General features: G+C 39.8%; 2 protein-coding genes and 1 long non-coding RNA gene across 8 annotated transcripts; 1 reads left to right on the top strand and 2 right to left on the bottom strand.

The window, feature by feature from the left end:
* Positions 1-70: 70 nt before the first annotated feature.
* pm20d1.2 (peptidase M20 domain containing 1, tandem duplicate 2) lies at positions 71-26,536 on the bottom strand. Of its 4 annotated transcripts, XM_044038176.1 has the most exons (16): positions 26,279-26,342; positions 13,344-13,479; positions 11,117-11,256; positions 4,247-4,362; positions 4,042-4,128; positions 3,127-3,362; positions 2,927-3,013; positions 2,700-2,833; positions 2,482-2,601; positions 1,708-1,783; positions 1,563-1,624; positions 1,421-1,499; positions 1,245-1,316; positions 988-1,153; positions 780-879; positions 71-599 (listed from the first exon to the last, which is right to left on the bottom strand). In XM_044038176.1, the coding sequence occupies exons 3-16, from the start codon at positions 11,188-11,190 to the stop codon at positions 470-472; spliced, it is 1,539 nt and encodes a 512-aa protein (XP_043894111.1). In that variant the 5' UTR covers positions 11,191-11,256; positions 13,344-13,479; positions 26,279-26,342; the 3' UTR covers positions 71-469. The 4 variants fall into 4 exon arrangements, with proteins under 4 accessions (XP_043894111.1, XP_043894109.1, XP_043894110.1 ...); XM_044038174.1 differs by lacking the exon at positions 13,344-13,479 and having other exon boundaries at positions 26,279-26,533; XM_044038178.1 differs by lacking the exon at positions 13,344-13,479 and having other exon boundaries at positions 434-599; positions 793-879; positions 26,279-26,536.
* lemd1 (LEM domain containing 1) lies at positions 5,069-10,488 on the bottom strand. 3 transcript variants are annotated; one of them, XM_044038179.1, is made up of 11 exons: positions 9,975-10,488; positions 8,653-8,758; positions 8,399-8,554; positions 8,236-8,300; positions 7,956-8,021; positions 7,715-7,861; positions 7,428-7,532; positions 7,246-7,338; positions 7,027-7,116; positions 6,382-6,443; positions 5,069-5,588 (listed from the first exon to the last, which is right to left on the bottom strand). In XM_044038179.1, the coding sequence occupies exons 1-11, from the start codon at positions 10,185-10,187 to the stop codon at positions 5,276-5,278; spliced, it is 1,416 nt and encodes a 471-aa protein (XP_043894114.1). In that variant the 5' UTR covers positions 10,188-10,488; the 3' UTR covers positions 5,069-5,275. The 3 variants fall into 3 exon arrangements, with proteins under 3 accessions (XP_043894114.1, XP_043894115.1, XP_043894116.1); XM_044038180.1 differs by lacking the exon at positions 7,715-7,861; XM_044038181.1 differs by lacking the exons at positions 7,715-7,861; positions 7,956-8,021.
* Positions 20,498-20,908, top strand: LOC122777156. The gene is made up of 3 exons (XR_006361295.1): positions 20,498-20,519; positions 20,602-20,784; positions 20,880-20,908. It is a non-coding gene; the product is annotated as an uncharacterized LOC122777156 (long non-coding RNA).

Raw genomic sequence — 26,536 nt, 5'->3', positions numbered from 1 at the left:
AGTTCCTTACTGGTTATTTCACTAAACAAGCATGCAAAATAAAAAGTGGGAAAAAAGTGACCACATGAAGTTGACTCTTGGTTATTTTATTGCAACAAGATCAAGTTGTTCTGTATCTAATAAAAGGTGCAAAATATTATACAATATAAAATTAAATTGTGATCATTTTTGACAGATTGTGACAGTGAACGAATTGGTACAACTTCTCATTTTTGCATCTTAACTGGAACATATCAAAATCATAAATATTTGAAGAGAACAAATGTATTGTGATTTTGATTCATTTGCAATTAAATATGCAGCCCTAGGATCTAACCATACCAGATTAAACAAGTCACCTTTAAAATTAGAGGCCACAAGAGTCCGTTCGCGGTCCCACTGAGTGTTACTGAAATGATGCTGACTTATTCAAAAGCGTTGGCTTCTTGGTTTGCAATTCATTCCAATTGTTACAGAATGTGTAACTTCCTTAGAGTTCGTGGACAGAACCATGAGGCTCAGGGAGTTTCTGAATATCACAGTTTTGAATCAGACTTGAGTAAAAAACGACAAATTCCTCGTAGTTCTTTTTAGAAATCCTTTCATTTATGCCATGGAATCTAAGAAACAAAGAGAAAATGTTTGTAAAATCTCTTTTCCGGGATTTCTAAGAAAACATAGATGAAACTTTGGTATCACACAAAGAGTGCCTTGTTAAACGCAATAGAAGTTTTTACTGAGACCTCTCTTCAGACTGTCTATTTACAATGTTATACTATAATGTTACTTGATCAGTTTACCTCAGATAATCACCTGACTTTAACCAGGCAGGTATGAAGCGAAAAATATCCTTGGTGAAGTCCTTAAAGTGTCGACTGTCAGTGTTCCCAACACAAATACCTGCATATTGAAAGATTATATCGTAAAAAAATTAAAAAAATAGAAGCACTTAAATACAAAAAAATATTTGATCACATTTTTATGCAATGACATGTATCCGAACTCTACCTGGAGCAACCGTTACCGACGGAAATACCTCCAACACTGTTTTCTTAATGATCTGGAAGCCAAAGGACTTTTCATCAGTAGAGCTGACTGGCAGAGGATCAAACCCATCAATGAGCTCCATCTTCACTCGCTCATCTGCCACTCTGGAACGTATGTGATCAAGTGCCTGGATGAGATGGCAGCACACGTTTCATCAAACTCTTGACTGTTCATGGAGACATCATCGTGAATTCACAAAAAAACTGTTCTGACTCTACCTCTTCTAACGACTGTGCCGAGTGGATTCGCAAATTCACAAAAGCTTCAGCGAGGGAAGGGATGATGTTAAACTGCAAAAAGTGGGAAAGGGATGAGATGGAAAAAGTTATCTCTAGGGCCAACTGAATCGCTTGCCATATAGTTTCCTGCATACAGCGTTCCAATTTATAATTACCTTAACTCCCGAATTAAACATGGTGACTGCTGTTGTTGTCCTTACAAGACTGTTAGAAATCGGCTGCCTTTCCAGTACTCTGAAACGCAAAACTGAATAAGTCGGGTGGCAACAAGCCCAATCAATTTCATGATGTATTTACCTGCCAATCAGTGGAGAGAACAGCCACAAATTCGACATCATGAACTTCACCGGAAAACTGAACTGAAGTCATAGAGTGAGTGACAACAGAGAAATATAGAAATTGCTAAATGTAGTGAATTGGACAAGTAGGTTTATCTCCTTACCTTGTGGGCCATGTGCTCAAAGGACAAACGTTCAGGTCCATAACCGAATAACCTGGGCATCGGGTTGTCCTCTATTCTGATAGAAACCACATGACAAACTTTTAGACTTTGGCTTTTTGGACACAGATGCGCTACTCGACTCGCCGCGGCACAGTTATTTTGCTTTTCCATTAGCGATTGTACCTGGTACTTTTTTTAGTACCTGCTCAGGCGAGGTTCCATGCGAGTGCCGTCACAGAAAGAGGCACAAGAATCAAAGCAAACAATGCCGAACTGTAGATCAGTTAAAAAGACTTAACAACCCTGAAAACGTGCGATGAAATCTCATCATTTAACAGAGGAGTCTGGTCTATTGAGCGACAGCACTGCTGAAAGGCTGCGAGTGGCAACACAAACCCTGCCACTGTACTCCGTGACTGTGTCAGACGGAGTCTGTGCTCCGGTCAAGGAGGAAGTACTGAACTAATCTTTTTAATTAACCGATTCTAAGGATTCAGTTGGTCGAAAACAACTGCTTTACAAGTCAAAACAAAGTCACAGCAGTTTCATGCAGCCGCGCTGTGATGACCCCGCCCACGTCGAGGAGGTACGATAGCAATGGAAAACCAACCAAATCGTGTCGAGGCAGTACTATATAGTGGAAAAACTGACTAAGTGACAAAAGCCAGTAAATACCTGACTAACTCTGACCCAAACAAATGGCCATTGTTTATATATTGATCACTTTGGATATTTGTGGATATGTGATATGTGTATATTGTACGTTCCTCTCACCTTTTGACTGCTGCAGCCAAGATCCCAATACAGGTCTCCTTGGGAGGCATTGAGGAGTGACCAGGAGGCGTAGACACACTAAGCTTTATAGTGGCAGAGCCCTTTTCGCTTATTCCAATGCTACAAAAGACATACAGTATACACACATTAAATGTTAGGCTCGAAATGTGATATTGTGCCGAGTTGCCACAAACATCAGAGCACAGCAGGTTTCTTACAATGCTGTAGATCCTCCAAGAAAACTTGACAGGTTCTCTGTGATAAGCATGCCCTCGTCTAGGACAAATGACAACTGCACGCCGCGCTGTTTCATCACATTCACTATATTCAATGCTCCATTTTTGCCGCTGACCTGGGAAAACAAATATGTAAAAAAAGAAGAACTCAGACTTTACAATATAATATTTTCAAATGCTATTTAAGTTTACATTTGTTGTAAAAATACTTCTTCATCATGACCAAGACCGATGTAAAATCCTCTGCGTGGAGCATAGCCTTTTCTTAGCAAGTATTCCAGCGCCTGAAGTATTCCCTAAAAGACATTTAAACAAACAAAAAACAAACGATTTATTCTTTTTGGCTTGTGAAAGGCGAGTCAGCAGCCAACCCTTATGCGTGCAAGATTACACAAAATACAATTCTCACCATTAGAGAGCTTTTGTCATCCAAGGTTCCTCTTCCATAGATGAAGCCATCCATCTCCTTGGCAGAAAACGGTGGCAAGTCCCAGGCGTCTGATTCAGAGGCAGGTACCACATCGACGTGAGCCAGCAGCAGGTATGGCAACAGGTCAGGCTGGGATCCTTCCACCCAGAACAGGTGGCTGTAGTTGGCAACGACCTCATGATGAACCAAGCTTGAAGAGTAAACTGTAGGGAAGGCTGATGCAGGAAGGAGGACACAAACTTGAAGATGAAGTTGAACTGTTTCGTTTCAGTTATCTAGGCTCGGCTAAATAGGGTTGTGGTTTTGTGTGAATGACAGTCTTGTATAAAGTACCTAAAAGGGATACTTGAGTAAAAGTCCAAATATCTTCCCAGATGACTTTGGTAGAAGCTGAAGACACTTTTTTATAAGATTACTTCAGTAAAAGTCTTAAAGTATATGACATTTACTGTATCAAAAGTCGTTTTCTGACTTAAATTGTACTTCAGTTTTAGAAGTAAAAGTATTAAAAAAGTGAGGAGTAAGAATTGAGCCAGTGCTCAGTGACTCAACTGGAAGGTTGTGGGTTGAATTTCCTGGCTCTGCTAGTCTATATGTGTCCTTGAGCAAGACACTTAACCCCATGTTGCAGCGTGTGAATGGGTGAATGGCAAAACTAGACTAGAAAAGCTCTATATAAATACAGGCCATTAGCAGCTCTTCTTCTTCTGATTTTATTTGGTAGTAACGAGTAACAAAGATAGTTAGAGAAAATGTAGTGGAGTAAAAGTAAGACTCGCTAGAAATATAAATAACAAAGTACAAGTACAGACACGTGATTGTTTTTTTACTTTAGTACATTAACGAAATATTTGTACTTTACATTACAGAATTGCGTGTGAGTAATAGCTTTACCTTTACGGAGGAACCTGTTGAACTCCAGTAGCGCGGTGGTGTTGTAGTTACTCTCGGCGAAAGACACGGTGGGGATCCGGATACTCTCTGAATGGATACAAGGGTCGTACACACACACGGAGTGAGGGAGTTAGACGGTGGCTTCTCCTCACTGACACCAATGTTGACACACATGAAGCAGCTGAGTAATAACCTCAAACATCACCTTTAAAATTGTCCAGAAGCTCTTCTCTCTGCTCGCGCCCTATGTCGAGCGATATGTTCTTCGTTTTCTCCCACTGTGCATGTTGAAGTCCGACGTCTACGTCCAGCGTCAACGTCCTGACAAATGCAACAGTGAATAATACGACGAATGTAAGGGAGAATAGGCAAATAATCGTCTTCAGCAGCCTGCGTATCTTTAACTTGGTCCCTGAGTCAACCATTGTGGAGCTACGCCTGTGACCTACATGTGACAGCGGAACTCGATCACCTCACAGCTGCTGACCGACCGTTACAACCTCAGCAAGTTCCACCTAGTGGCCTGACAGCAGAATGCACAGACTGCGGTCTATAATATTTTATAGCAATCCACTTTAAACTGGTAATTATCTCTATATGGACATAGCTTTATGTATATTAGAGTGAAGACAGATTTTTTGTTTTTATTGTTATGTTTATTTCTAAATTGTTCTAGAGATATAAGGTGCAACAGTGTTGTGCAGTTTTAAAACAATTAAATAAAATAAGACACTGACGGCACTGCACTGTTTAGATTAAAAAATATGTCAAGTGTGTGCAAGTGTACATCGACTACTATAATACAGTAGTTGTACTAAACAGCTATTAATTACAAATAACACATATTTCAAAGCAATTTATAAAATAGTAGCTGTCAGCCAGGTAAGATAAACAATTACTTAATAATATAAAAAGACATTCAAGTAGATGTTGCTTTAAACTAAATGGATTTCATAGTTACAACAAACGTGGAAAAATAATAAATGTTCTTCTTTTTCAATTAATAAACACCAGATACACAACAAAGTATGAGGCAAACTTTATTGAAATATGATTTAAACATTAAAAAAAATTACAATGACACCCGTCAAGGACAAACTGTGACACTAAGACCCTGACAATTCACAATCAGGCAAAAATCAGATTTTAAAGCCATAGAAACATGAATGTAAAACTGCCTGAAAACCTAACGTGTCAATAGAATAGACGAAAACAGTTAAAATAATACACACAGTTATTCCCATTCAGAAAGTGCTGGTGTGTCCTGCGCCTCAGTCTTATGCAACAGCGCTTCCCCACTATTGGACCCCGGGTTTAGATTGTCTAGCAAGGACACAATTGGACTAAATGTGTTGTCCTCAACACAAACATAAATGAGGTAAAGCAGGCATGTAACGGTGACAAAGACCAGAATCTGTATGTGGACGGGCACGAGGCGGCGCTCCACGTCTCGTCTCTGCAGCGTCATGGGACTGACGGGAGTGTCTGGGTACATGTATTGGATGGGTCTCCCCGCTGCACCCTTGATGGGTCTCCGACGAGTGGCACTGAAATAATGTTGGATATACTGTATGTACGAGTATTAATCTGTATGTGCTACTCCTAGCCAGTATATATAAACAAACAATCTTCAGGTTTACTGGACAATGAGCCTTTGCTTCTCACTTGATCTATAATTCATTCGATAGACCATGATTTAAATTTTGTAAATTATGCTCCCACTTAAAGGAATACTTCACAGATTTACATTTAGCTTTGTATTACTAGAATAGGGGTAGTATTTTTACTAATATCTTCATTCTTTCTTTTGTTACGTCCAGTCTAGGTACGAGGCTTGAAACTGCAACACTAATTCTGCACTTTTTAGTCCCACTCATAGGGGAAGGGACGGGATTCCCAGAATGTAAACAGTGTCCGCCATCTTTGCTAACAGTTACGCTAACAGGACAAGTGTCACTGGTGGGCACATAACAAAGAAAAGAATGAAGATAGTTCTCAACTCAGGGGAAACTGAGGTTGGGAAGCACAATTTTTCAAAAATACTACCCCTATTCTGGTAATACAACGCTAAATGCAAATCTGTGAAGTATTCCTTTAAAGCGTGACACATATGAGTGGACACCAGTGTGATTGACACCAATCATGAGGCTTCACACTTCATATTTGTGTTTAGTAAGTGGAAGTAAATATTCATTTTTATATACATGTCTATGGTGGTACTGCTCAGGTTTTCCTCCCCCAGCCCCAAAAATCCCTGTACATTTATTTACACTGCAATTTATGTCTCATTCATCAACAACAACTACTCAGAAAACCTACAAAGATGAGCAGAGCACTTACTAGATTCCAGAAGGTGTGATCTCAGCAGGGAACAGGTGCTTGAAATCGTCTTTCACAGGCTCCTGAGGAAGATAGACAAAGTTAGCCTTATCACATGATTACACAATTAGAAGTCCGCCAATGGAAACAGAAAATTATCCCCGAAAGAAGTGACTCACAGGCCCAGCCAGTCAGGTAGAAATGAAGACGTAGGGTGACAGGTAGCGTATGGGTATAAAGATTTTTTTTATCAACTAACACTGTAATATGAATAAACAATATAAGCTTTTATTTGTCTAACTAGCAGCCCCTTTGCCTCAAAGAGTCAAAACAGTATCACATCACAAAATAATGTGATAATGTAGTGAATCAATATTTTGCTAGGCCCTTAATATATATAAAACACTATCCATAAATACAGATATTGTCCATAAACTAATTACTATTAGCTGGTTTCTTTAACTTTCACTCAGCAGCAAAACAATTTTTTCCTCAAGATGTTTTTGGCCTCTGGTTATTATGTGGATTGTTTTTAGTTTAGGTGCTTATATGGTGAAACAGATACATGAGACGAGTTGCAGCAAAGACAGTGTTCTTGGAGGCAAAAACAAAAAGGTACATAGAATAAAACAGAAGAATAAAAGTCTGTAAGAAAAATGTCTGTGCCTGCATTTCCCGTTCCTGAGGGAAAGCTTTGGGAGTGTAGTACAGGCTCTGGTTCTTCATGGTGCGGTTGACCACAGATGGCATGTCCAGCTAAGGAAACAGATGCAACAGATTGCAATACACTGGATTACTGTAGTCTGCATCTGCTCACACCTCCAGTGAACCTTTCCTTCACTTATAGCCCCTTAAGTGCGACTAAAAAACATGGGCACCGCTAACCCTGTTGGACTGTGACCAATGATGCTGCACATTGCCCCCATTGAATGCTCTTTCACTGTTTGCACTTGTAGAGAGTGACCTCCGACCCTCCATCTGTGGTTCAGGGAGAGAACGCACATCACGGGTTACTCACGCCCCAAAATCATAAAATTAAAGGGTGAACTATTTAAGAACTTTCCGACCTCTTTGAGCATTTCAGTTATGCTGAATGTCTGAGATGATGATGACGACGATGATGATGATGATGAGTAAACATTGGCTGCAACGGATTGTGATCCAGCTTGAACCTGCAGGGATTAGCATTATTTTCATGGTGACAGGAACACAAACTTGTATCTGTCACCCAAGCTATGTGAGAAATAGACTGTACATAAAAATTGGACAATAAAGAAAAATAAAGTGACTTGAGAAGGAAGCACAATCACATGCAAAGTAAAAAATGTAAAACCCATACAATTGTACAGCATACCCCTGATCCTAATCCTGAGCGCTGATCTATAGAAGAAGCTCTGCTAATTCCTACAAGATTCTGAGAGCAGGGAGGCCGACTCCGCTCTGATGATTTTAACACATTCCCTGAATTCCGCACGGGACTGGGTTTAGAAGTAGGAATATGCTAGAAAAGAACAAAAATGCCCATTCAAAAAATAAGAAAAACTCATTGTTCACAGAACTTGAATATACCTGAATATACAGAATGTGGTATTTACCCGTCTCATTTGGGGTAAAAAGCACTGTGGGTAAGTAAAACCACCATTCTGAGTACACAACTTTACCTGTGAAAGGTTAAAAAAAATAATTGTTAGAAGGTACAGTGTGGGACTTGTAAGAACAACAAAAACCAATAAAGAGTTAGAAAATGATCAATATATATGCACTATGAACCTATCAATGTTCCGTCTTTTCTCCAGGGACATGTGGAAACTCTGGACTCACAATCTTACTTTTCACTGACAGATTCATGGCAGACTTGATGGACTGGTTTCTCACCTGGCTGCTCTCTTCGTCAGCCTGGTCTGACTCTTCAACCGTTTCTTTATTTTCTTCTTCAGCACCTGTGAATTTAAAAAGGGACAAACATAATACAGTAAGTAAATGATTGTGTGGTCAACCACAAATGTAGAAATTGCAGACCAGATGTCTCAGTTCATACTTGACTCTGCATCATTGTCTTCCCCATTTTCTTCTTCTTCTTCTTCTTCACTGTCAGAGTACATCATACCATTCTTTGCTCCATTAAGTTGGCCATGATGACCATCGGACTGAAGCAGTTTTCTGAGCTTCTTCTCATACAAGAACCTGGTGGAGGCTGGCATAAGCAAAGAATATTAAGGGTTACTTTGTTTATTGTTGTTGTTTAAGGACACGGTCAAGCCGATTGACAAAGTGGACAAAGTGTAACCTCACCAACTATGGGCCCAGCTTTAACCCCGTGTTTGAGAAGAGCAGCCTTAAGGTCATCATCAGTCAAAGCACTTGGGTCGGGCATCTCTGCATCTCCTGGATTCTCGCCCTTGTCCCCAAAAACATAAAATGTTCAAATTTGATGAATGCTGCTCAATACACCAGATATGGGATATAGACCATTCACACGCTGCAACATGGAGTTAAGTGTCTTGCTCAAGGACACATATAGACTAGCAGAGCCAGGAATTCAACCTTCCAGTTGAAAGACAACTTGCCCTACCACTGAGCCACTTAACTGCTCACTTTTTTATATTTACTTCTAAAACTTAAGTACATTTTATATCAGAAAATGACTTTTGATACTTAAGTACAGTCAATGTCATATACTGTAAGACTTTTACTTAAGTAATATTATACTAAAGTGACTTCAACTTCTACCAAAGCCATTTTCTGGTATAAGATACTTGTACTTTTACTCAAGTATCTATTTTAGGTACTTTATATAGACTGTATATACATATAGATATATCCAAACACCAAAACACATCAGTACAGATGCAAGTAATAATTAATTTGAATTGATTCATCTAACAATGATCTGTTTTGCCTGAACAACAACCCATAGATATTCAATGTACAATTACTGAAAAACCAAATGAAGCAGCAAATCATTGTTTTTAGCTGCCATGAAAAACGACAGCAACAACTTTCAAACTTTTAAGGACAGCACGCGGTCATTGCACAGTGCACACATTAATGAGTGCAACAGGTGCTGCAACCATATGCACACAAATGTAACAGCAGCCACCAGCTTCTCTAATGTCTCGTGTAAATCTATACCAACTATACAGCTGGTGGTTTTTGAGGTCAAGGACCTCAAGTGTGCTCAAGCAACCGGAGTGTACTGACCCAGATTTCTCACTTCTACAATCCACAGCACAGACTAACATCATTTCAAACTAGTTGTGATTGTTGGCTGCTGTAACACTGCAAATCTCCCCATGGGGCACAAGTAAAGGATTATCTTATCTTATCTTAATATTACATAAAGCCATTATTATACTTTTAAAAACAAACGCTTCTACAAGTAAAGATCCACAATAACACAGTATTATTATGAGTTGCAAGTATTTCAGCCGATTCGAATGTTGTGATTTTGTATTTGCTTTACTTTTATGATTAGAATATTGGACATTTATTTTGGGGCATTGGTGCACTAAAATGATCACAGAGTTTCATTTTGTTTTAAGCTTGATTAAAAAAACAGACTTGTGCATGAAAAACAACGACTTTTACAGATCAAAACAAAAACATCAACTCACATCTTCACCTTCCATGTCATCCTCCTCATCCTCCTCCACTTCCTCGTCGCTTGAAAACTCCACAGTTTTTTTCTGATCTATGTGTTGCATGTGCAACTCCACATAAACCTCCTTTTTGCTCTTAGCAGGTGGCAGCTTCACATTGTGGGCAACTAAGTCCGATTTCAGTCTCGATTTGGAGAAATTAGCGGGGTCCTCAACAAACATCGGCATGTCACAGGGACAGGGACAAGGCGAAATTACAAAAAAAAAAAAATAGGTTGACCCAGAGCACTCAAGAGAATAAAAAGAGCACAAAACCTGCGTGTATGAGCTCCTCAGAGAAGCTGCTCTGCCTGAGGTCTGAGAATAACACAGACTGAACTGAGAACAGCTGCAACCAATGTCTTGATTGACAGCCACGAGCTTCACACCATGGCTCCAGTCATTAAACTCACAAGGCAATGGTGGAGCTTTAACACAGTATTTCTTTATTATTCTAGGGCGAAATTCAGTAATAAAAAAACTGGGTACGTTTTAAAAAAAAAAACAAGGATGATTATTATTGTTGTTGTTGTTATATAAATATATGTAACATGTGGCAACCTTTTAATCGCTCAAACTTGGCAGGGTGGTTAGTAACACATTTCAAAAGTCACTTAATGGGACCGAGTGAAGATGTTATTCAATATTTCCATGTGTAATGTTCTGAATTATACACAGAAATATTTTAATAACATCTTAACACAGACCAGAAGAAAAATGATTGTGTAATGTTCTACATTGTGGGCCACACGCTTTTTTGTGGTGGCTAGCACGCTTGCCTTTTCTGGAATAAGATCCGGATTTGTGACCTGGTCAGAACAAGGGTCTTTCTGCATGGAGTTTGCATGTTCCCCCCTTGTGTTTGTCCAAACACACGCATATTTGTGTACCCCACCTTTGGGCCTATGTGAGCTGGGACCTTCATTTGGAGGACCAAGTGGTAGCAGATGGATGTTCTAAATTGTTTACATCTTATTGCCATACTTTTTTATATCTCATATTATGTAAAAGAGCCACTGCTTGCTCATTATTGCTGCTTCCTATTGGCCAACAGTGTGAGTTAAAACTGGTTTAAAAAGCTAAATCACCCACACAAGCCTGTACCAAACACTGTATACCTTTGACATCCAGGTTTGACCCAGGCCTTGGTTGCTGGATTTGCCGGCATCCCTGCTTCCGTCTGCTGCTGCATTTCCCTGGAGCAATGAGTCCACTTAGGTGGTGCAGCGTGTGCAGGAAATGTGCAAGATCCAGTAAACTGATATAAAAAGAAGAAGGAAAAAGGAAACACTTGTTCAGGTAACTGTCCATTAAGAACAAAAGTACCAAATGTGCCACTGGGGAATTTCTCCCGGCCACAATACTCCAGAAAACATCTGTTACCAATAAATTACCTGGATGAGTGTCTCTGGGGAAAAGATAATTAAACACATTTCCCTGTCATGGTAACCTGCACCACGGATCGTCCTCAGAAAACATGACTATTGGACCCCAGGTTTATGACTGTAAGACTCAACAACCCAAACCTCCCTCACATGCTGATGTGGCAGAAGCTTTTCATCCTACATCGTTACTTATCTCTAAAATTATTTAGGTTGACTATTAATAATAACTCCAGTGTAAAATTAGACCATAATAATTTATTTTATATATTAATTATTTGGTACATGTGTGAATCTTTCTTAAAAACAATCTCTTATGTGGAATACTTTATGTACTGTATATGTGTATGTGCTTCCGGTGTGTTGCCATTAGGCTATATCTTTGATCTGTGACCTTGATTTGACAAAAGAAAAATCGATTATGCAAATTTCCGTTCCCTACGCTCAACAAACTTGCCAAGATTCTACCTAATTGGATTAAAACTGTCCACGTTACCACAGAAAGACAAATATACTGTGAGACAGAGGGAGACAGACAGACTGTCAAACACAACCGAGACCATATGACTAACAGACAAATCATCAGACAGACAGCGAGGCAAACAGATGCCACCAATTATAATAAACCTGCCCACTAGTCATGTAGCATCGCCGTAATTAGCGATCTCGCAGTTCTGCAAATGCAAATATGAAATGACAAGACAGCAGGTGTTTACGTTGCACTGCAGAGATATTTGAGATGAACAGAGTTGAACAGACTTAATTATCTGCTGTGTTGTTTATTTGTGTCGTCTTGAACACAAACCGTGCCACCGATCAGCTGTGTGACTGTGTACTGTTTTATTACTTCCCTTTTTTTTACCACTGAAGTGTGAAGGGACGCCCTCTTGTATTGATTCAGTGTTGTTCTTTATCGGCCGGTCAATTATTTAGAGCAGGCAGGTTAGAAAACTCCCTGTTAAACCACATTCTATACATCACCACTCATCACTGCTGTGAAATACTATTGTGCTGCCCTTTCATGGTCATTAGAAACATTTTAAAACAAACAGTTCAGGATTTTGTGTGCGTGTGTGTGTGTGAAGTATTGACATACAGTATGAGCAACACTGAATTTGCCATGTGCGTACATGTTTCTGTGCATCCACCTGGGAGACGGACACACACCTGGTTCCAAATTTAAGTTTATTTATCCCATACTCTCCCACTCCAAAGTTTGTAGAGAAAATTAGTAGTTGTTTATCCACTGCCGCCGCCATAAGGAAGATCAATGTCAACTTGTGTTTGTGGTCAAATTTGTCTAAGAAATACAAACTAGCCAAAGAGGCAGAAAGTAGACCAGTTCAAAAAAACACAGATTTTATGTCTGGACTTTGGTGCAGGGGATTGTGCTGTTTATAAACTTGTGTTTCCAGCTAGAAAAGGCTATGCAACAATGGCCATACAGGATTGAACAACACCTTATTTCTCATCAATAAACACAATACAGACAGATGTGATCACTGTGGGCAGGAGGAATCCATTCATCATGTTATAACACAATGTCAGAAATACCAAAGGGAGAGAGAAGTAATGATTAAAAAGTTGAGACACATTGATGAGCAATTGGAGTTGGTAGATGTATTTCGGAAGAACCGGAGTGAGTGTTACAAGATATTACTTCTGTTTCTTAAAACCACAAAGTTGATTGGGAGGATATACGAGGTGTGTGTGTGTGTGTGTGTGTGTGAATAGGTGTATGTATATGTATGCATATATAGGTTGTTGTGTATAATTACTATGTATTTTATTATTTTTACTTTTAAATAATAGTTCAGTTCGATCAACATTTCGATCCACACTCCACACCAGATGGTGGCGGTATTGCACCAAATCGTTGTTTGCCAACCGCCATAAAATCTCAGAAAAGAAGAAGACGAAGCATAAAGCGGAGACTGATAATGATTGATGACACACAACGCACCTGTTCATCTTCACGCAGGTGCTTTCAATCAGCTGATGACCGCTGATTGCTTCCTCCTCCTCCTCCTCCTCTTCTTATTTAATCTTACCCCAGCCAACATTTCCGTGATGTCACTTTGAAGAGAAGCTGCAGGAGCCTTGAAACGAAAAAAAAAAACAGACGTGAAAAAAGTGTGGCTGCTTAACTATGAAACTGTTCAGTAGTTAAGCAGGAGGGAACTTGTGGCGGTAATGCACCAACCGCCCTAAAACCTCAAAAAAGAACGAGGGAACCTTAAACAAAAAAATAGAAAAAGAAGAGGAAACTGCCGCGGCGTGACGTCAGACGCCGAAAAGGTGGCCGCGTGCATCAGATCCTGTATGAAAACGCAGCAAGGCGCTCCAAGATGGCGTGTTCGACCTGGTCCAGATTGGTGGCCCGTTCGGAATGGTGAGTAACTTTTGTCAAGTTATATTAATGGTGACTCTGTTTGCTGAATAATGAGCTCAAACTTAGCTCAAAATTACCCTTACCTCAATATTTAAGCTGTGCCTGTTTTGTCTCGTTACAGCAGTTAAATTATTGGTTTAAATGGGGCTGCAACTAATTCCTATTTTCATTAACCTGTGATTTATTTTCATGTTTGGTCCTTAAAATGTTAAATGTTGTAAACTGTTTCCAAATTCAGTTATATTCTTAAATAAATTGGATTTAGTGATTGCTTAAACAGAGCAAAGAAATGAGGAAATATTCACATTTAACAAAATAAAATAAATCTGAAACTCAAACACTTAAACCAATCCATTATCAAAATAGACAAAACAAGACTAAAAACTTGTGTTACCGTGTAGTTTATTATGTGTTTATTATTTTAAGTATGGAATTTATGTGGTCACCATTAACATTATTGTATTATTATGTAAGATGTTATTGTTATACTATGTGTTGTATTGTTAATTTTATTAATTATGTTATTTAGTCTATAATGTTTTATTATCACTTTTAGTCTTTTGTTTTCTTAGTGTAATGTATTGTTAGTTCCACGTCCTCTTGTTGTGGTGGGGGACCAGATGGATAGATGTATGTCTTATGGTGGGGTGTCAAACGTTGGCGGGGTGTTGTCGTGGTACATGGACTTTTTAAATAACCATAACTTGCTAAATTTGTGTCATAACTACATCTCTGACGTTTATAACAAACCGAACCGTTTGAAAATCGGCAGAAAATTTGGCAAGTTAGGGTTATTTAAAAAGTCCATGTACCACGACAACACATGTTATGTGTGAGCGAGCTGACTGTGGCATGATGGCCGCCCTGTGTGGACGTTTGACTCCATTGGCCAGCAGTGTGGACGAGACATCTGGCCTTTATATATATGTCTATGGTTCTGTTACCCATAGACATTATATACGTAGACGCCGCACTGAGAGCTGAATCGTACGTCGATGCCATATTGGATGTGGCAGATCTGCCCGTAAACTAATAAAAGGAAATGCACTGAACTTCATAAAGCACCTTTCTACAAAGTGCTTTAAGTTAATGCCTCTTATTCACCCATTCACACACCTATGTAACTTTTAAAGTGATGATTATAAAGGATATAAGTAAGCATCAAACCAACATATGTATTTTTCTAATGCTGAGTGTTTACAGCTACTAATGTGTGTAACACTGTTACTGTGATGATAAATATTGAAATATTTAACATTTAACCTGTGCCTATAATAACCAGATCCTGAAATGTAGATGTGACATGAGGGTTTTCTGAATAAAGAGCACGAACGTTTACATTTAACTGATTTTGATTAATCATTTTTATATTCACATTGAGAAAGGTGGAAATTTGTAGAAAGGCCTAATAAAATTTCCTTTTATTAGTTTACGGGGCAGATCTGCCACATCCAATATGGCGGACGTGCTGATGTAACGCAGCAACGCACCAACCTGCTCAATGAGGCGTCTACGTATATCTGTCTATGCTGTTTCCTGTGAATAGAGAAATAAAATCCCGCTACCCTGCCGAAATGGTGTCTTTTCATTTGAAGAATTAACTTCCTCTTGTTAACCCGGCTGCTGTGCTCTGTTAACTCACTGTTCCACTCATGGTCATTACTATTGAGTTTTTTACTGGAAAGACTTATTTGTTTTTTTATGTTAAATGTTTAAAAACAGATTCAGGGTTATACATGTCTTTTATAATTCTAAGCTTTTAATGTAGTCATTAAAATACAAACTTTTTTTTTTAAAGGAACAACCTGCTTCCTGCTCACGGAGACCTGGTCGGACCCGCCATATACAAAAGCCTGAGGCTGTCAAAAAAAGGTGAGTGACACCTTTAGAGATAATTTACTACATTATTGAAAATGTTATGGCTAATTTTCATAATGTATTTAACTGATGGCAATATATAAATATAATCACACATGTATAATCTAAGTTTTTTTTGTGTGTTTTTTAACACAAAGTGTGGCTGTGTGAGGTACTGACATTTCTATACTTGAACTTAAAAGGCATTCCTTAAATCTTAATCAACTTTATTCACTTAATCACTTGTGATTATGTTTATTTCTTTGTTTTACTGTTAGAATATAATTTGTGCTTGCAGCAATGTTTTCCCTGAAAGTGAGTCTTTATGTCTCAGGCTGGGTGAACCATGTCTGTACCTCATACAAACACATTCTAGAACACCTTACCTAGTTATTTTGCACCTGTAACGGCATGAAGTTGAACATTGTCAAGGCTGGAGACTGGACTCAAACATTCTTTTGTTTGTTTTTTTCCCCCCAGATTGATCTTCATGAAGCTCGTCAAATAGTAGGTGTCATGATTAGCTTCTGGGTGGCCGCTGTGTCCCCACTCTTTCTTGGCCGCTGTGCCTACATCTCTCTGCATTGTCCAACATGGCCACGTTCTTTCTCTTCTCCTGCTTTCCATCTGTGAAATAGCTGAGGGTTGTACATGGAGCATTTGCCACAGGTTGGTTTTGTATGTTCCTGTCCACTTTATTGGGTGGTCTGAAATCTGGTCCTTGTTGGTTATATTTTTGTGGAACTGCTGAGTGAGTGATTTGAAACAATGAGGTGACTGATGGAGTGTTTGACATTCTCTCTCTAAGTGAATGGGTTGTGTGTGTGACTGAGATGCCTGGACTGAATAGTTCAGATGGTCTGAGTATATGATTATGTTCAGCAGTTCACATTAAAGTAGATATGGTGTCTTGAAGGGCTTAGATGCTTGATAAGTTATAATGCACTAACATTTCCTTTTTAGGTCTGTCTACAAAGGGTGAGTCCATATTTTTTTATTTCTTCTCTGGGGGCTACTGTCTTGGCCTCCATGTGTGGTAGGGTTTGCAGAGTAGGGGAATAAACAAAAGGAAACTTGTGTGTTGGTTTTTTTTGAAAGTGAACATACTTAGGTGTCGGCAACTGACTTGCTAGTCTGGCTGCCCACAGCTAACTACCAAATCACAGTGAGTATTTACATGCAAAGATAAGAACACGCCTCTCTATGGAGGCGTTTTCTTGCCTTGCCACTGTGCCCTTAACCACTTTTTCTTTCCAACTGTTACGCAGGCCGCGGGCCATCGCTCTTTCGGCTGCCATGTCGATCTGTCCTGTCCCTCCTCATGCCTTTCCTCACTTCTACAAGGGAAAAAAAAAATCAACTTGAACTATTTACTTTAGCACTAAAATATAGTGATGTGGGAGGACCAGATCTTAAATGAGGTTTAAATGGATGTTGGTGTGCAGTTAAAGCTAGAAGGTAGGAATAAAACTAATGTTGTGCCTTGTACACTCTGTCAAAAGGCTTAAACTTCTTGGCCGCCGTGCCTTTTTTTCCTCTCTTTTCCATCGTGGCCATTAATCTACCTGTAGCCCTAGAACGTTAAAATAGATCCTGGTGATCCACAAACACAGTACCTGGCTTTGGATGGCAGCCGTGCCATTGCCTTTGTATTGCCATACGTCCTTTAATGCAGTAGGCCACGACGGCCACTGTGCCCGTGCCTTCATGGACTACTTGTGTTATTGTACGTCTGGCCTTGCGCGTATAGTAATTTTACAAACATGGGTGCCTTCCGCGTCCATGCACAGTAAGTGAACTAACCTGTACTTTTCTTCTAGCATCAGTCAAGAGGAGCACCGACATCACTGCATGTCCATCTTAATTAGATTGCGTTTTAGTTAAGGTCAAATTTCAAATGGTATGTGCAGTTTTTCTTTTTTGCTTGGCCGCTGTGCCATTACTATACCTGCTCTGACCTCAATCTTGATTCTTCATGGCCACTGTGTCATGACTGTACTTGGTGTTTATGCCAGTCTATCATTTCTGATCTGTTTTTCCTACTAAGTTTTCCTGGTTGTGTGTGTGTGTGTGTGCGCGTGTGATGACTGACTTGGACTGACGTTTATCTGACCTTTGGACCAAGACTAACACTCCAATTGACTTTATTGCACCAGAAAGGTGAACAAAATTTATTCTGCAAGACTGGCAAGATGCACACCACTTAGACAACAAGAAATAAAATAATATAAATAAAATTATTTCAAAAACAGGTAACATTTTTACCTTTCAGGTAAGTATTAAAGGCCTTTGCCACATGATCTTTGTGGGTAAATCGTGTCCACTCAATTTATTAAGTTAATTTGCATCTAAACATTTACAATGCCTGACACAATGGCATTACAATAACCTAATTTTTTTGTTTTGTGTTACAGAGTGCAAAGGCCTTTATTTACACACTGATGCATGCCAAGACTGCCGTCATGGCATGTGTCACTGTCTCTCTGTCGCTGTTCTGTCTGTCTCTCTCTCTCTCACTGGTCTGTCGGTCCTGTGTGTCTTTCTGTCTGTCTTGTGTGTCTGGTCGCCGTCTGTCTTGTGTCTGGTCTGTGTCTTGTCTGCCCTTTTTCTGTCTGGTGTCTCTGTCTTTCTGTTTGTCTCTGTCTTTCTGTCTCGCTCTGTGTCTGTCTTGTGTGTCTGGTCTCTGTCAATCTGTCTTGTGTGTCTGATCTCTGTCTTTCTGTCTTGTGTGTCTGGTCTCTGTCTGTCTGTCCTGTGTGTCTGATTTAGTCACTTTTTTAGTCTCAAGTTAAATGGATGATTTTAAAGTTGATTAGTCTTGAGGTGTCTGATTTCTGCAGGAAATTCTGGTACCTTATTTTGAAATGGCTTTAATTTAAAAATGCATTTTTGGTGTTGAATCTCAGTTATCATATTTGCAGCTTGGACTTTTGACAAACGTGGAAGCTGATGAATCATGTTGTAAATGCATCAGTTTACTGTAGCTTGTCTAAAGTTCTTTCAAAGTGCTGTAAAAATGTAGTAATTGATTAGGATGAGCTAGACCAGGTCTTCCTTTATTCTCAACTGGTAATTGCTTTGATAAGATAACTGGTTCCTGATTTGATTATGAAGCTAAACTTTTGATTTATATGCAAGTGTAGTCACATTAGATTGTAGGTGTTATTCAGCCCATAGATAATGTTATGATATACTTTAAATCTGGCATTTCTCGGCACATTTTTGATATCCATTTAAGTCTTACACTTTATGCACTGCCATCAGCCTTTGTAGTCGCTAACTGAAATCGCATTCAATGTTAATGCTAACTTGAAATAAAACCTTTATTCTGTGGGCTGAAATCAGACAGAATTTGGCTTCTTTTCATTATTTGATTTGTTTCTTGGATTGACTTGGTGTCCGGAGATTTCTGGTTAATAGTGATCATGTAAACATGTAAACACAAGTGGTCTTTTGCCTCTTATTTGCCAAGCTGGCAGCTGGTTGAAATGTTAGGACATTATGGCTTGCCCAGAGTGGGATTTTTGATAGCGCAAAGGGTTAACACCTCACTATACACTAGCTATATCAGCGAACAAGTGTCTGTAGTCCGTTATTACCCATGACTTTCTTTCAAATTTCACAATTTAGGCAGCTTGTAGAGTCATTAGGAAGATGCTTAATCCCAATGTATTTGTTGGTTGCATGAGAAACTGCTATCTCTTAGATGTGTTGGCGAAGTTCCTCCTCTGATTTTTGTAGACTTGCCCTAAAGTTTCTCTCTGCTTTAAGTCTTGTTGAGCTATGCATTAAATGATTCCTCCAACTTGTCTCCATATTAATTTTTTTCTCCCTGCAGCCTTCCACCACCCACTGCTGCTGTTGCATCTGCTAAAGGTAGCCGTATCCTGATTCACTGCATCTTCATGTGTTGGGTAAGAAGTGTCATTAGACTACTAACAATGTAAACACCTTTTAAATGCTTGATCTAATTTACCCAAATGGTTCATCAGTTTAGGACAAAAAAATCATTGAATTTGACATTCTTGGGGTCAGTAACCTGACCTCTAAATGTTTGGGAAACCATGCAAAAGATCGCAAGCTCTCTGCATGACCCAACAGCATCGATAATTGAGTTATTTAATTGCTCAATTTTTTAATCGGTCAAGATTTTACGAGCTGGGTCTTCTACACACAGCAGAGAACAAGGTAAATTGAGTCGACTCGTAACATGGTAAGGCATTTCGTCCTTCCCCTTCTTCTCTGTGTGTGAGGAAATCTGGCCACGGATCCTGACTGAGTGGCATACCATGGTTGTGCAGTTTCCAAAATCAGACAAGGATCCATCTGATTTTGTGACTCAGCCTGTCATGATATGCATTTATCTTCCTCCGAAAACAAAGGATTTGAATGGACAGGTTTGTAGTGTAAATCACATCACATCACTTGTAGATGGTGAAGCATTTGTTCATATTGGGGTCAAGCATTTTCAGGTGTCTGCTTTGTCAATACTCTGGTGCCACGTCTTGCTAAACACACGAGAAGCTCTGAATTGTGAAACAGCTGCCTCTTGCAGATGTTACAACAGCAATGGCTGTTGAAAGGCTGCAGGGAGAGAAAATGAGATCTGAGGACAGGAAAGTGGGATTGATTTCATGCTTAGCAAAACGAGGGTTTCAGCAGAGGATCTTTTTGTGGCGAGGCTACAGAATCAGAAGGAACGTTTGTCTGGGCAACTGGGAGATGTACAGTTTTTCATGCAGCCAACCAAGACATTGGGGTTAGCGTCATCCCAAATGGCTGGCAAAGATTGCTTGTAACTGTCAGTGTAGGACAGGAAAGGCAGGTATAGGTTAGGGAGGGCATCCATCGGTGAGCTCTGACTGGATGTGAGGACCTGTCACCTGCCAGGTGAGCTACCTGAAGATTTGTCATTTGTTTATTTCTTCTTTTTTTTTTCTTGTGACTTATCAAATTCTTCCTTGTGTTGAAGAGATGAAGGCTGCAGCACATTCCTGGATCAGAGGACTCTATGTTGGGCACCACAACCTGGTGAAGTCCTGTCCTGGATGGCTGCGGTGATGACCTAGCCCAAGATGAACCGACCCTTTTACGACGAGGACTTCGCCCAAGAGGAACCAAACTTTTCTGCCTCTTTTCTGCGGGATGTCTTCAGGTATGTTTTTTCAGATGGTACTCAATATGTTTAATCCATATTTACTTAAGTACTACTAAAGTGTGCTGACTCTTATTTATTTTATTTTTTGTTAGATGTTGGACCTTGCCAAACTGTACACATGCCTCAATGGCTGCGACGTCACTCTGCCCAACAGGACATGGTCGCCAAGATTTTCTTAATTTTTTTTAAAATGGACTTTAACCCCCCCGTCCCCCCGTCCCCACTGACCCACAACCACACACGACAAAACACTGTACATGTGATGCATCACCACACTAAAATACAGACACTGCTACTTTCAGCCTGTAATATTAGACATTGAACACTTGTATTTATTGCCTTCTTTATATCAAGTAAAACTTTTGTTCTTAACTTTATGGGTGACTTGTATTTTTTCAGTGGTTCTGTGATGAGTGTAATTTAGTGTTAGTGCTTTGAACTTAAAGATGTGGAATTCTTTTAAAACGAATTGCACTGATCTGTTACTGTAGACTTGGCACCTTTTTGACACTGCTCCAAGTGTTCGGTTAATCTTAACCAGAACTCAAACCCTTTATGGATTTGTACAAGGTTTTAAAGGGAAAATAATAAATTGGACTCTAAAGCAGGGAATGCTACAGTGGATGGTGATGCTGCTTCTTGCCTCCATCTCACAACTTCCTTACTTCTAGCCACTAACAATAAATATGGCTAATGTATAAAAATGCCACTGAACATTAGACTAATTTGCTTTAAAATGCCTTCTTTTAACTACAGATATATTTTTACTAAGTTTTTATTTTTCTACTATGGAAAGCACTTTGTAGAGTGGTTTTGAAAGGTGCTATTCAAATAATTATTTGAACAGTGTTGCAGTACCATTAACACCAGCAGCAATATGAGCAACCACACATGCAATGCTAATATTTCTGACTGTCTCAGCCTCAGGTAGGTGATGTGATGAATCACAGCCAGATAACGCTCCACACATTAGTGCAGGAAAATATTCAGCAGTTAAATAAAACACCAAAGCGTGAGGCACAGATGTACAAGATGTTTACCAAAGTAAAGATCAGACTTGGAACAACTGAGCTGTAGACAAAGAAGTCAGTGGCTTGTTGCAAGCGGCAAACACTGGTGACCCAAGATGGAGAGAGGGGCGGGGAGACTATTCTTCCAGTCTCAGCATCCAGTGCATCTTGAATTCGACAGGAAGAAGAGATGACTGACATTTTCTAATCAATCACCAGTCAATTATTTTTTTCGATTCCTTGGACCAGAAAATGTTGAAAAATGTTGATCATTGTTTCCCAAACCTGGAAATGATGTTCTCAAATGTCTTGTTTTGTCCACAAATTGGTGAATTGGGTTTAATGATTTGTGTTATATGGAACATAGAAATTTAAAAACTAGTACCGCAAGCGCTTCTAAACTTCTGGGCCCACGTCGCCATGCACGCCTCTAGCTCATCTCCCGTTCATTCACCGCTTGCGGTACTAGTTATTTTCAGTGCTAATTATTTTAAGCGGGCGACTTCTTGTTGGGTGAAAGGCGTGTCCGTAAACGTGTTCAGGGAAGTTCCCTTGACTCGCATATCAAATTTCATGCATATGGGACAATGTAAGGCTTTACTTCCTGTCTTGAGCGTTCCACTTCCTGTAGGGAGGTCATCTTTTACAGACATGTTAAGGACGCGTCTGGGGTCTCGCATACCAAGTTTTAGTTGGATACAATGATCCCTTTTAGAGCAGCATGAAAAACTATAAATGTAATTCTGTCACCAGGGGCGCTGTTTTTGAAATTGAATATTTTCATGTAGACGTCTTCAGGGCTGGACTATCATCAATCCTAGCAAGTTTATTTCAGATTGGAAACAGTAACAGTTTTTTGTTTCTTTTTTAGTATATTCTGCCACCACCAGGAGGTGGCAGGTGACCTCGCCAAGTTTGAAGGTGATTGCCCAAAAGCTCTTGGAGAAGTGCGTTCAAATACCAAACATCATATTGTCGCTGTCACGAGGGGGCGCTGTTTGGAAATTAAATATTTTTATATAGACGTCTTCGGGGCCGGACTATCATCAACCCTAGCAAGTTTGGTCCTGATTGGACCAGGATTGCGTTGCATTCCCCGAACCACTAATATACGTAATTTTTGGGGTATGGGAAAGGCCTCAATAACATAATTCATTTGGAGGAATAATAATAAGAAGAAGAACTCTTACAGTTTCAATAGGGTTCTATGCACCTTGTGCTCAAACCCTAATGATGTGAACGTAGAAATGTATGGTTCACATAAAATGTTCCATATCAAAAGCCTTCTCGTTTAAGTTTACGAAATGGATAGAATCACCCTCATGACCTCAAAATGCCAAAAGAAGCAGTTAAAACAATATCACATGTATATGAACATGCATATGTGTAAACAAAATACAATCCTCTCTAAATGAGAATGCAGTTTAGCTGTGATGGGAACCAATATTATTTGGAGACACCTAGTTGGGTGCAGACTCGGCTGAATGCTTGAAAAATCCATTCAGTGGAGACGGTGGACGAACAAAGAGGGAAAGAATTTTAATCAGGAAATGTCAATTGTGATTGCAGTTTTGGTCGTGCCACAGGTCAGCACACAATCTTTGCTCGGCTCTGCGTGTCGACTTGGAGGGAAAGTCCGGGATGTGAAATAGTCTTCACAGGCAGAAATTAAGAAGCCTCAGGGTAATAATAATACTAATGATGATAATAATGATTATAATTAAAACAATTGCACAATTGCACTTCTCATACAATGTAACCACTGAAATGTTGCCGGGTCAGGTAAAGGCAACTGGAAAAACAGGCCGTCATGTTTCTATCTCGTCTCTCTCATACAGGATGTAACCACTAGTAATCTCACACCCACTATTTATTTTACATTCCATACGTATCAGTGCCTTTATAACAGCGGGAAAGCCTTAAATGAATCATACCACAGTCCTTTAATGAATGCACACAGCTGTAAATGCCCTGGGAGAAATGAAAGCGCTAAGCTGTACAGGAAAGTTGTAATGTTGTGAAAGCAGCAGGAAAGCAACCGTTTCAATTACTGACCATGTGCATTGTTCTAGTCTTTATGAAAATGACTCATTTTAGCAGCCGATCATAATGTGTGTGTATGTGTCACACGTCTGCGATGCAAGGAAGCATTAAGTTAAACTTGCATACAAAATACTCTGAACAAGTGCTGTAAGAAAATAAAAATGATAGGTCAAAATGAAGAGAGCACGCTTCAAAGGAAACTTTAAAAATGGATTTTCAGAACTCTGGGCTGCAGATAATACTGATGGACAAAATTCCCAGTACTTTTAGAGGTAAATATGAAGAAAGAGAAAATCAAAAGTCTAACACAGTCCCTCTGCTGACAGCCCACTGTGCATCCAATGGCTTTGAACCCTACGTGACATGTTAGAAAGAACTCACATAGGAATAGAAAGCCATAAGACACAGTTGTGGTTTGTTTCCAAGGACAATGACTAAATACCAGTAACTCACATGTGGTTTCTGCAGAAATCGCGCTTATGGAGCCAAGGGTTTAGAAAACAAACAAACAAGGGAAAAAGCAGGGGCGTGTTGTCGACAGTAAAACTCAAATCTGCATGAATAATTAACCAAATAAACTGCAAGTATTGATGTGAGGCCCAGGGGAGCAGAGTGAAACTGTCTTGTGAGTTTTCAGACAGTAGAATTTGCATTTCCCGCCATACAATCTATAATAGATTGACCCCTATATTGACGCTTGAATCTATCAGCTGCTTTCTGCAAGCTTTTCAATCCCCTTGTAGGTCTGTACGGTGCTCTTTGATTAAAAATGCAGTTTTGAATTTGCGTCTGCGGGGAAAAGGTACAATGTTAATCAAAAGGATTCTGAGTTCAAAACAGATTACGTAAACTCGTTCTATATTCTGTAGCAAAGCCCCCCCTGCTTGACTTCTTCAAGCACAGAGGAGAGAGAGTGTTACCTCAGCATTTTAATTCAACCACGAAGACTTAACAGCCAAACCTTTTTTTTTTTTTGCCAACATAAACTTCCTGTACGCAGTCATCCTTTGCTGTCCTCTTACATCAAAGCGATTATGCCAGTGAGTTAAAAAAGTCATATAAATCAGCCGTAACTGGAATTTATTTATTATTAAACTCAAACCAAACAGTTTAGAGTGTTGGAGGTGCTTTGGATCATTTTCATCCATCAGTGTAGCGACTCAACACTCTGAGCTATGCAGGCCAAAATGTACTCGCCCAGATGTCTGCTCAGAAAAGAGTAGCGTTTATCAAAACATGGGTGGGGGGGGTAAAAAAGTAAAAACTCATGGACAGAGGAAATGGGCTACTACAGAGGACAGAGGGGGCATTTGTTGACATTGTATCAAGTGCAAAGCTGAGGTATTTGAGGCAAAGAGGGGCCAGGTATTTGTCAGTCAGTGTTTCTTGTGCCTTTGCCATCTCCAACCCCAACAACAAAAGCCCCATTGAGACGGCCTCTCCTTTTTTCTTTTTTTTTTTTTGCACTGAACAAGCACACAAAGCTTCCTGTGGCTGCAACTGTCCAGTCGGGAGAAAACCACTTCCAGCCATCTTGGTATGCACCTGTTTCAAGCAATCCAAGGGAGTACAAACATGTCCATTCCCTTAGATTTCAAGACATCCTAACTTTAATCTACAGAGATTAAAACATGGTGATGATATAAGTGGTGACTCAGAGACTTTGGCAGCAAAAGTAAAAGAAAAACTGTTAGATCAATATTCTGTTGCTTTTGCGGGACATTCGCATAGAGAATATTAAATAGGAATCAAGGCAAAGTGTTAACTCAATTAGCCTTTTCCAGGTTTGTAGAAAAAAGAAAAAGAAAAAAAGACCACTGCTAGTGAGCCTGTGCTCATGCATGTCTCAGCATAAATTAGTCAAGCCCCCCATGTCAGACTCTGTCCAGACAAGAAGGTGAATCTCAGCCACAGGGAGGATAAGCTTTAATCCCCAAACATCGTTCATGGTCCCTCTCTGCTGGGAACCATTTCAGGCAATCACCGGCAGCCAGATGTTTTTCATGGTTTTATATTTTGTCCACGTTTTCTTTTTCAATTCACCCTCTCTTTTGACAGAAGAGTATGAGCTGTGTGCTGCTGTTGTTGTTTTTTTCATAGAAACTAAACACAATTTGACATCTAGAAAGCAGCTGTGCAATACAAAGACACGTAAGAGGGGAAACAATTGCCGACTTCTGATCCTTTGAAGGTTTCGCTTCACACAAACTAAACACACACCTTCCACTGGAAAGACCAGACAAGCTTAAAACCCACTGAAGCACTGCGCACAACACACGAGAGCTTCAGAGCATCACTGAAGTTGCTTTCTCATCCTGTGTCAGTCTTTATAAAAGGCAAACATCTATTGTGAGCAGCTCACTCCACAGCTCTGAGAGTAACAGTGACATATGCATTTAGGACCGGAAGCATTCTTATGGCATAAATCTCACTCTTACCTCCTTCGCGTCCCTGTCTTGCCTTCCTCCCTGGAACGAGTATGGCATCCCCTCATAGCCTAATACTGTATGGAGAGACAATAGGTAGCAGGGGGGGAGGAGTTACTATGTGAGCAGGGGCTGTAGACTGGGGAGACAGAGGGAGTAAAAGCAGAAAGAAAACTAGCACAGAGTGAGAGTGAGAGGGAGAAAGGGGACTCAGGAGGGAGATCACTTGCTCACAATATTCTCAAACCACAAATCTGACGAAATGTTACA

The sequence above is a fragment of the Solea senegalensis genome, linkage group LG11, assembly GCF_019176455.1.
Source record: "Solea senegalensis isolate Sse05_10M linkage group LG11, IFAPA_SoseM_1, whole genome shotgun sequence".
NCBI lineage: Eukaryota > Metazoa > Chordata > Actinopteri > Pleuronectiformes > Soleidae > Solea > Solea senegalensis.
This window is presented reverse-complemented; position numbering and strand designations above follow the sequence as displayed.